Source organism: Salvia hispanica, chromosome 2 (assembly GCF_029641045.1).
Source record: "Salvia hispanica isolate PSC_SH4W2 chromosome 2, Shi_PSC_v1, whole genome shotgun sequence".
NCBI classification, from domain to species: Eukaryota; Viridiplantae; Streptophyta; class Magnoliopsida; order Lamiales; family Lamiaceae; genus Salvia; species Salvia hispanica.
Genome location: NC_142693.1, coordinates 24,348,593 through 24,360,127, shown reverse-complemented (window position 1 = coordinate 24,360,127; position 11,535 = coordinate 24,348,593). Strand labels below are relative to the sequence as shown.

Here is an 11,535-nt window from a genome sequence, read left to right as displayed (position 1 = left end):
ATGGCTTGTCCATTAGCAGTTTAGCACTCAATGTCTGAAAACTCCATGTCCTTTGCTTCAGACACTATTGCTTCTTCTTCGAGCTCCATATCATTGGCAGTATGTATTTGGGACATTACTAAACTTTCCAATTCCGTAGCCACTTCTTTCATAGTAGGTCGTATTTGCCCCTTAACATTCAAGCATCTTTTCGCAAGCCTCACAACTAAGTTAACCTCATGTTTCCCACCATCATTCAAAACCTGGGTGTCTAAAATTGCGTGAAGGTTGTCCGCTCTCATATACGCAAAAATTGCAAAGCCAAGTTTCTTTCCACCTCCGTTCTCTCCATTGATATCGGTCGTTGCCCTGTCAGGAGTTCAAGAAGCACTACTCCAAAGCTGTATACGTCGCTCTTTTCTATATACTGACTTGTCTGGTAATACTCTGGATCTAAATACCCAAACGTCCCTTTCACCAGTGTAGTTAGAACTTAGATGAGTCTGATCCACTTCAACAAGTTTGGAAATTCCAAAATCTGACACTTTGACAACGTACTTTTCATCCAGAAGGATATTAGTAGACTTGATGTCTCTGTGATAGATAGGTACATAAGACGCGAAGTGCAAGTATGCTAGTGCCTCCGCTACATCTGTGGCAATTTTCAACCTCATGTTCCATGTTAGCCGAAATTTGGGCTTGGGATCATTAATGAAATTGAAAGCGTCCCATTTGGTAAGAACTCGTAGACCAGAAGGTCTTTGGTCGCCAGACAACACCCTAATAATTTGACCACGTTCTTATGATTGATCTGCGACAGTATCACAACCTCATTGATGAACTGCTCAAGTTGGTTCTCGTCGACCTTATTTAGCTTCTTGATCGCCACGATTGTGCCATCTGATAACATGCCTTTGTAGACAATGCCTTGGCCTCCTCGTCCACATATTCGCTCTTGTTGAAGTGATCGGTGGCTTTCTGTTACGGACTCAATTCCCACATCGGTTGTGAGAACAACTGGTGTGGGGTATATAGACTAAATGGGCTCTCTCTCCTAACAGGCTAGTCTTTTGGGATGAGTTCTCCTGTTTGGTCTGTATCATGGATATCCATATTATTTAGTTATCTTTTGATTCATCAAATCTTTCCATATCTTAGTTTTCTTATTCAATAAGTTAGGGTATAGTATTCTAGTATTATAAATAGGGCATAGATTGTTATTATTTCCATCCTCCAATCAATCAATAAGAATTATTATTTCTCCACTATAGTGTGACTCAAGGTTTTGAAACCTTAATTACTTGCTGCCCGACGGAAGTACTTCCGCACACAGCCCCAATCGATCTCCGCCGACCCTACGCAGGGCGCCGGAATCCTCAACGGCCGTCGAGCAACGCCGCCGGCCTCAGTTAAGGGAAGAAGGCCCTTAACAACTGGTGCTTTCATCGTGATCTCACCCTCCCACCATCTCGAACCGAAGCTACACCGCTGCCTGACGGAAAAGACTCCGCGCACAGCAACTGCTTAGGTTGTCGAGTCCCGCCTGTCCGCCGAGCTCTAGCCACCGGACAACTCTACTTCTGCAACGCCCGACGGGAAGGATTCCCGCGCACCGCGTCGAAGTCAAACCACCATCACCGCCACATTTTACCCTCCATATTCTGTCATCACCCAAGCACTCACTCATCATGTCATCCAACTACACCCATCGGCAATTCGACCACCAGCAACAGTCACGACAGCAAGTTTACAGTGCAAAGCTCGATCTCTTGCTCTCAAAACTAACCGACATGGAGAGGCGATGGGATGAGTCCAAACTTCGCGCAGCAAGATGGATTCGGCCTCCTGACGAGTTTCCTTATGAGTTTCCTGCCCAAGAAAAAAGGGATTATGACGACTTCCGCCGTCCATGGCCACCGACGTACGATCAGCGCCGCTGCAATCCGCCGGCAAGATTTCGTGACCAATACATCGACACGCGGGACCAACGTGGGAGATATGGCAATGATTATCGAGATTTCTCTCACCGATATGTTGATCAGTACGTGCAACATGACTATACTACTCGCCAGCCATCCTGTTGGGACCCGCCGGACGCCCGTTCCCCTAGACGCAACCAAGCCTATGATGAAAATGTTGATGTTGGGTATATGAGACAACATATTCATGAAGACACTTGTTTTATGACTCATGACATGAACTCTTCACGTGGCATTGAGAAGAGAGTAGGATATGGGTGTATTTCAAACATTGAACCAGGACATCACCCTTGGCAGCCGGACCGAACACGACATCAACAACAACCCTCCTGCCGGCAAACACCGAGTCTCTGCCGCTCAGCAGCGCCACCGCTCGCTGCTGCTGCACCGTCACCGCCGCTGCGATCAGATCGTCCGCAAAAGCAGCCAGATACAACGTCGACTATTGAGCAGCCACCCTATGCTGCACCAAGAGCTTGTCAGCCGTTGCAATCGCTGCCCGTGTCAGCTCCATTCTTGGCCTCTACTCATCATCCACTGGTTGGTGTATCAAGCTCAAGGAAAGAGGAGTGGGAAACACATTTGCACGATGGTGAAGAAAAGAGGGAGGATAAGTTGACAGAACTTAATAGTGTGTGGAATCAACAAGAGAAAGTGAGTGACTCTACTGCCAAAAGAGAAGAAGATGTCAATAAAAAATTTCCGAAGCTGATCGAGAAAGAGATAATAGCTGATACTCATCAATCTAATTTAGAGACGAAAGAAAAGGATTTCAGTGTGTTGATTGAGAAGCCAAGCAAAAGAGAGAGCATGAAGATTCAGAGCCTTGTTGATGAGCACACGGATGAATTTGAAATACAGAAGCAGGACAATCAATTAGAAATGAAAGAGAAACAAAGGTTGTTTCTAAATGATCTTAAATTACATACGGACGGATTGGGTAAGAAAGGAGGGGCGCACACTTTGCAAGCACTTGCTTATGTTTATGTGGATTTGAATGTCACTGACATTTCAAACATGAATCTTCGATTACCATCGCTCAACGCCGATGCACGGTTGATTCCTCCGCGTAAAAACAAGCCGTGTTTGAGCATTGGACGTGTGGCAGAGCATTCCATTTTAGCGTTGAATTTGGACGACCACATCAGTCTGCATTCGTTAGCGTTGAATTTGGACGACCACATCGGTCTGCCTTCATTGATTTTTTATGGAGGTGATGAAGGGAAACGCTCAGCTGCTCGGTGTGTGTTTGATCCAGGAGGAGATGCCTCGCCAAAGCTTGCTTTCAACTCTCATCGTTGCTTCGTGGTTTCCACCTTGAGGACAAGGCGGATTTTAACCGCGGGGGAGTTGATACGATCCTCTATATCATGGATATCCATATTATTTAGTTATCTTTTGATTCACCAAATCTTTCCATATCTTAGTTTTCTTATTCAATAAGTTAGGGTATAGTATTCTAGTATTATAAATAGGGCATAGATTGTTATTATTTCCATCCTCCAATCAATCAATAAGAATTATTATTTCTCCACTATCGTGTGACTCAAGGTTTTGAAACCTTAATTACTTGCTGCCCGACGGAAGTACTTCCGCGCACAGCCCCAATCGATCTCCGCCGACCCTACGCAGGGCGCCGGAATCCTCAACGGCCGTCGAGCAACGCCGCCGGCCTCAGTTAAGGGAAGAAGGCCCTTAACACTTTCTTCAATTCGTTTGTTGTGAAAAGTTTGGTTTTGCCAAATGTTCCCTCACTTGTTTGTTGATGCTGGAGAAGAAGCTGTTTGAAGAGATCTTCTTTGAGCTTTCTTTTTTCCTCTTCTTGAACACCTTATGCAACCAAAAACGTAGTAAAAGAAGTATAAGTCCCAATGAAGTACCTAAACCTGCGTGAAAAATTTGGAAAATTATAATAAATTATACGATAATTCTAAATTTCAAATCCAAATTATATACTCCCTCCGTCCCAATAAATATGCAACATTTGGTTTCCGCTACAAGATTTTATACTTATTTTGTGAGTTAATGAAGAGAGAGTAAAGTAAGAGAGAAGAAAAAGTAGAGATAGAATTGTTTCCATTTTAAGAAATATTTCATTTTTATTGCGACAACCTAAAAAGGAAACGTTGCATTTCTATTGGGACAGAGGGAGTACTACATATAGCCCCTCCAAAAATAAAATTTATGTGTCCGCCTTTTATATCGAAAAAATAATATCATTGTACTAATAAAATTATCAGTACAACATTCTTTCCTAATTGGACTACATTGCATATTACCTATCTTGAAAAAAATGAATATCAACACACATCGTTCAGGGAACATCATTGTATTAGTAAGACAAAGTTCACACTGCATTCACTTGTGCAAATTTTTTAATTCCACTCCAAATGCACATGATTAACCATATCAATCTAATAATCAATCAATACCATTTCAAATTTAATCGAATTTTACCTATTAAGACAATTTTGATGTTGTTGGACAATGGCAATGATGTACATGCACTTCCCTCCAATTTTCCCAATTTGTACATGTACAATCTGTCACATCATACTTAATTTTTCCCAAATATTGGAATCATGGGACAATTGAGAAAAAATATCAAATTTATAATGCAATCAATTATTTTGAAAGTCGAGAAATTGACCAGAAACGGATGTTTTTTCACCAATTTGCCCTTTAATAATTTAGTCTTTCTCTGCATCAATTTTATGAAAACTAATACTCCTTCCTTCCCTGAAAATTTGTTACATATTTCTTTTTTCGTCCGTCCCTAAAAATTTGTCACCTTTCACTTTTACCATTCTTGGTAGTGAATCCTACGTTCCACCAACTCTTTTACACTCACATTTTATCATAAAACTAATATATAAAAGTAGGACCCACATGCCACCTACTTTTTCAACTCACTTTCAATTACATTTCTTAAAACTTGTGTCGGGTCAAATGGTGACGAATTATTAGGGACGGAGGTAGTAATAGTTTCAAATAATTTTCAACAAAAAAAAAAAAACTTTGATTGGCCATCACAATCTAAAATTTAGTGATTCCAATAAATTTTCATAGAAAACTATTGATGAATACCTTTGGGAATGGGTACCCGGCAACAGCCCCGGCCGACGAAATTGATGTTTCCGTTGTTCGGGCAAACGCCGACATAAGAGCTCGTGTCTGAACAAAAGCCTATGCAGGCATCGTGGGAATAGTGGCCGCCCACAGCTATGCTTGTCGCTCCGAAGTCGTCGCAGCCGATGGTGGTCAGCCAGTTGCTTTCCGACAACGTATATTGGGTCCCCCGACAAGTCAATGATGCTCGAATCGCCTGAGGATACATTATAGCAAGTTCCATAAATCAGATAGGGGTACCGGATCCCGATCTGGGCCGGGTCATCAAGGCTTATGTCAACCACTTCTATAGTCTCGTTAATGATGTTTAGGTAGGGTTTGGGAGGGGTGGTGGAGGTGTTGCAAGTGATGTTGAACGATGGCCCGAGAGAGCAACGTGGCCCGACTCCGAATGGATATGGAATCGTTACGTTTCCGCAGTGTCACACTTGAATGATGTCACATGATTTTATGAGATGTTTTTTTATGTGTTAAGTGGTGAGAGAAAATATTTTTATATAAATATAATAAAGAACTTTTTTTAAAAAAAGTGTGACAGATTTTATGGAACAAATTAAAATGGAAAGTCTTGCATCTAATATGGGATAGATGTAGTTTGTTTGTCAAGTAGTATTAATTATGACTAATTTACTGGTTCAAGGGTTTATACTTTCCTTCTAAATTATCTATGCTTAGAGAAATGTGAGTAAGAAAAAATTAGTGTAACCTAAATTTTACTTTTATGTACCATAATAATTTTACTATCAAAATGAGACATTTAATAGCAAACTGAGTTAATACAATTTATTAAAAGCAAAACCACATCCAAGCTCGACTCATATCCTGTAATAATTTTACAATAAAATCAGACATTTATTGCAAACTGAGTTAGTGCAATTTACTAAATGCAAAACCACAAACAAGCTCGACTCAGTTAATATTTAATTATTTAAAATTAGTTTTTTTTTCAAGTTTATCAAGGGCCATACACCTTTCGTTTGGTATAAATGAAAGCCGTTAGTTTCGAGTGGTTTCAAACTCCAGAACGTGTGGAGCAAAGAGATGGTCGAGAATGTGTCATATTCTATATCAAATCAATAAGGACCATCTTTAAATTGGTGAGATGTTTTGAACCATAAACACATCTTTCTTTAATTTTAATAATCTGAATATTTCTAAATGCGCTTTTCATTTCTTTTATTTTTCTAATTACAAATTTATAATTTAACATTTTATAGAAGATTCACAATTTTGCCAAATGTATAGCTGAGATTAAATAACCTAAATGGTTATATCGTTTACATCAACCATAAATCCAAGTCATAGCGGTATATCGCAAGTCATTTTATACAAAAACACACGGCACTGAAAAGTTTTTCTCCAATTAAGACAAGAGACTTTTATGAAAGAAAATGATAGTATATCATATTGTATTTCTAAACAATTGCTAAGTGTTTAATTCCAACTCCACAAGAATTTCTCATATTTTCTATAGAACTTTACAGGTTTAGCCAAGAGTTTCATTAATGGTAATAACTGAATATTTTGTTTTCATTTATCGAACAGTGTCGAAATGACTTGATATGTTTATGGTCAACATCATCATTTCATTATTTTTTTGGACTTAAAAATTGTTGGCAATTGAAACTAAAAATATAATATATAACAGTCCCACATCGGTGTCAAAAGAAAACTGAAACTAGTATATAAGTCTCATGGACCCTCCTCCTATCACCAATTGGTTTTAGGATGGAATCCATGGATTTCTATCATGGTATCAGAGCGGGTCACCGACTGTGGGTCAAATTTAACTGGCCCAGCAGTATATCTGGGCTGAAACCGAAAAAATGACTGACCCAGCAGTATATCTGGACTTAAAAATTTGGGCCAAGTGGTCCAACCGATCGAAAAAAATTGGGCCGATTGTCCAATCGATTAGAAAAAAAGTCCAACCCCTCCAAGGTGAAAAAAAGTCCAACCCCTCCAAGGTTCACCTTGAAGGGTTTGAGGGAGGGTGTTGGCAATTGAAACTAAAAATATAATATATAACTGTCCCACATCGGTGTCAAAAGAAAACTGAAACTAGTATATAAGTCTCATGGACCCTCCTCCTATCACCAATTGGTTTTAGGATGGAATCCATGGATTTCTATCAAAATTTTTCAAAAATTCACATCATTTATTTTTTTTCGTTTCTAGGGTTTCGAAACCACTTACAATGGTGATTTTCATTGTTTGTTTAGCAGTCAATTCTGATATTATTAATTTGAATATAAGAAACTAGGGATTGTTTTTTTTAAGCAATTACTATTATGAGTTAAAGAAGGTGGACCTCAAGTCAACTCAGACTCAGTGTTGTTCCATCATTTTCATTAACAACTACTATGAAAAATTCAAAGTTGTAATGCCAGAATTTAGCACCTACGGATTGTTTTTTTTAAGCAATTACTATTATGACTTAAAGAAGGTGGACCTCAAGTCAACTCAGACTCAGTGTTGTTCCATCATTTTCATGTCCAATTCTTGTAGGCCTACTTGTGGAATTTACATAAAACAAAGAACAAGAAAAAGAACTTACAATTAATTGTGAATAAAACTAAAATGGTTAAACCACTCCCCACGTTATTAAGTCTCCCAAGAGGTGGTCCTAAAAGATATCCAAGTAAACTGCAATTGCCTATTTAAACCCACTTCCACCTAATCTTCATTTGTACACAAAAAAAAAAAAAAAAAATCAATATCTTCTTTCACAATGCTTTCAAACTTGTTGTTCTTCATTTGTATACTAATTTCGTCTTTCATTTTCACTACTCATTCATATAATAACAAATGCCTTCTCCATCAGGAAACCTTGTTGCTTCAACTCAGGGATGAGTTGATCTACAATTCTTCTCTTTCGACAAAACTGGTGCGATGGAATGAACGTAGCGAGTGCTGCTTATGGCATGGTGTGGAATGCGATGCTTCTGGCCACGTCGTTTGTTTGCAGCTGGATGATGAGGCCATTTCTGGTGGAATTGGGGATTCGTCGAGTCTCTTCGGATTTAAATATTTGCAGAAGCTTAACCTTGCCTTCAATGATTTCAACCACACTCATCCCATTCCAAAAGGTATAGGCAATTTCACTTATTTGACACACTTGAATTTGTCATGCGCTCGTTTTGGTGGGAAGGTTCCGGTTGAAATTTCATTGCTGAAGAGATTGGTTAGTCTCGATATCTCCAACTATAATTGTTGGACTCCCAGAGAGATTCTAACCCTTGCATATCCAAATTTGGAAATGCTTGTTCGAAATCTAACAGGGCTTAGAGAGCTCTATCTTGATTGTGTCAACATTATTACCTCCTTTCATCAAAGGAATAAATGGAGCCACATTATTTCATCACATTTACCCAACCTCACCGCTTTGAGCTTACACCGTTGCTCTCTTCCCGGCCCTTTAGCAAGCTCGTTTTGGCAACTCCATTCCATCTCTATTCTTCGACTAGATTATGCGAATCTTTCAACCGTAGAAGTTCCGGACTTCTTCACCAATTTTCCATGTCTGACCGTCTTAAGCCTCAGTAACTGCGGTTTGAAGGGTTCGATTCCATCCACCTTTGCTAATCTAACCAAGCTGATTCATGTCAACTTGGCGTACAATTTCTTGACCGGCTCACTTTCTTCTACGTTGTTCAAAGGTCTTTCCAATCTTGCTCATCTAAATCTCACGGGGAATTCATTCTCCGGTAACATTCCTCGCTCTCTCTATGCTCTCCCATCATTGTTGGAACTCCATCTTAGTTACAACCAATTTAGTGGCACTTTTAAACTAGACAACTTGCTAAGCCTGACCAATCTTACATACCTGGGGCTATCTCAGAATAGCTTGTCAGTAGATGTTGGCAATGTCGATTCAAGCTCATATGGACGTTTCCAATTGAAAGTGTTAGCACTAGGCTCATGTAATTTGTCCAATATTCCGAATTTCATCAAACATTCGCATATAGAAATATTGGAACTATCAGACAATCGGATCGCGGGGGAAATACCTAGTTGGATTTGGGGAACAGAACTTATGTATCTAAACCTCTCATTTAATCTTCTAACAGATTTTCAAAAGCCTTACCATATTCCTGCTTCTCTTAAGTACCTATACTTGGACTCTAATCAGCTCAGGGGTGAGTTACAGCTTCCCATTCCACTTGAATCTCAACTCTGGTATTTGTCTCTTGCTAATAATAGTTTAAGTGGATCAATTCCAACCTTCCTTTGCAATACCACACACCTTGATTTTCTTACCTTGTCCGAAAATAAATTAAGTGGCAGCATACCCCTTTGCCTACTCGAAAACGTTAGGGGGATTGACGTGGATCAAAACAAGGTCAGCGGCAACATTCCAGATCATTTTCCTTCGCATTGTAGGCTAGAATATTTATATCTTAACAATAATAATATGGAAGGGAAGATCCCAAAGTCCCTCAAAAACTGTGGGTTGTTGAAGTCTGTGGACATTGGGAACAACAACATCAGCGGCAACATTCCAGATATATTTTCTATGGATTGTAAGCTACAATATTTGTCGCTTAGCAATAATAATTTAGAAGGGAAGATCCCAAAATCTCTCAAAAGTTGCATGTCGTTGGAGGTCATGGATGTTGGGAACAACTACATCAACAATACATTCCCGTGCATGCTATCATCCTCATTGAGAGTTCTTATGTTGCACTCCAACAAATTCCATGGTGAAGTGACATGCAACATGAACTGGTCAATGCTTCGAATTCTAGATATTTCTTCAAATAATTTCAGTGGAAGTCTGAAATCAATAAACTTCTCTAGTTGGAGGGGAATGATGGAATGGAGTTACGCACAATCGTACGTCTATGGAGTGAAATTAATCATGAAAGGCATAGAGTTAAAACTTGAGGATATTTGGCCAGAGTTTGGTAGTATTGATTTTTCTTGCAATAATTTCATTGGAGAGATACCAAATGCAGTTGGTGATCTTACCTCACTTTATCATCTTAACTTGTCCCACAATGCCATCAATGGAAGCATTCCAGAATCGTTTGGTCAGTTGAGTAATCTTGAATCACTCGACCTCTCTGTGATCCAACTAACAGGGCCGATCCTGCAGAAGCTTGGAGAACTCACATTCCTTGAAGTCTTGAACCTGTCATACAATAAGCTGGCCGGAGAGATCCCAAAAGGCCGTCAAATTCAAACATTTTCAGCTGAATCCTTTGAAGGAAATCCAGGCCTATGTGGTTTCCCTCTCAACACAAACTGCACTCATACTGATGTGCTATCACCGCGAGAACATGAAGATGTCGAAGTGAAGAGGGAGATTGAGTGGGAATACGTATCTGCTGCACTTGGATACGTTGTGGGATTCGGAAGCATTGTATGGCTACTTATATTCTGCAGAAGCTTCAGACATAAATACTTTGGAAAAATTGATGAGATTATTGAAGAAGTATTCGATGGCAGAAATAGGAGAAGAAGACGTGCAAGAATGGTTGCCAGGAACCGAGTCAGGAGACAGTAGTGTTCGTATGTGATATGAGGAGCAGAGGAGACCATTTATAAGCTAGCCCATTTCTTTTTATTTTAATAATGTAATAAGTAGAGTGTTGAGCGTAATTATAAGCTCCATCTCGGGTTTTCTTTGTTGGTTCTTTCCCGAGATGCAAAAGATAGTCAAACCAACTCTAGGGTCCTAGTTAATATTAATAGGGAACTTTGTCATCTTTAACTGATTAAGATAAAAGATTACCCCTTTAGTATTTTTACGCTCTTGAAATTCCTCCACAAAATCCTAGTTCTCTTTCCCTTGCTCGATAGGAAATTAGTTCATATATATAGATCTATTAAATGGATTCTAATTTGAAAATAAGTTAAATCCTTAAGAATATAAGTTAAATGGATCCCGCATCCTATCAGACAGTGTAAGAAAAACTATCAAGTTTGGTCGATTTCAGTTCAATCCCGTAACTTATAAAAATTCTCGATTATATCATTATTTTAACATTTTTTTTAAAATTTTATGTTTTACGTGTCTTAGTTTATTAACGTTATTGTACATGTGTAAAAACTAAATAGCTTATTACTACGTGTATTAAACAATGTCGTTTGGATATACGAAATTAAAGAATACTACCTCTGTCCCTGAAAATTTGATACATATTACCATTTCGGTCCGTCCCTGAAAATTTGATACACTTCACTTTTACCATTTTTGGTAGTGGACCTCTTCCACTAACTCATTCCTACTCACATTTTATTATAAAACTAATACTTTAAAAGTAGGACCCACATCCCACCAACTTTTTCAACTCACTTTCCATTACATTTCTTAAAACCCGTGTCGGGTCAAAGTGTAGCAAATTTTGGGGGACGGAGGTAGTATATTTTTGATCTGCCACATCATACTCAATTTTCCCAAAATTCAGAATCATGGGACAGTTAAGAAAAAATTCTCTCTCCG

The 11,535-nt window shown here is 39.1% G+C and overlaps 2 protein-coding genes and 1 long non-coding RNA gene across 3 annotated transcripts; 1 reads left to right on the top strand and 2 right to left on the bottom strand.

Annotated features, from left to right (window-relative positions):
- Positions 1-20: 20 nt before the first annotated feature.
- Positions 21-653, bottom strand: LOC125189948 (wall-associated receptor kinase-like 8). The gene is made up of 2 exons (XM_048087163.1): positions 412-653; positions 21-348 (listed from the first exon to the last, which is right to left on the bottom strand). The coding sequence occupies exons 1-2, from the start codon at positions 651-653 to the stop codon at positions 21-23; spliced, it is 570 nt and encodes a 189-aa protein (XP_047943120.1).
- A 2,770-nt stretch (positions 654-3,423) lies between these two features.
- On the bottom strand, positions 3,424-5,529 carry LOC125204931 (uncharacterized). Its single transcript, XR_016135855.1, has 2 exons — positions 5,046-5,529; positions 3,424-3,844 (listed from the first exon to the last, which is right to left on the bottom strand). It is a non-coding gene; the product is annotated as an uncharacterized LOC125204931 (long non-coding RNA).
- Positions 5,530-7,774: 2,245 nt separating this feature from the next.
- Positions 7,775-10,834, top strand: LOC125218347 (uncharacterized). Its single transcript, XM_089065799.1, has one exon. The coding sequence runs from the start codon at positions 7,819-7,821 to the stop codon at positions 10,594-10,596; it is 2,778 nt and encodes a 925-aa protein (XP_088921925.1). The 5' UTR covers positions 7,775-7,818; the 3' UTR covers positions 10,597-10,834.
- Positions 10,835-11,535: the final 701 nt, after the last annotated feature.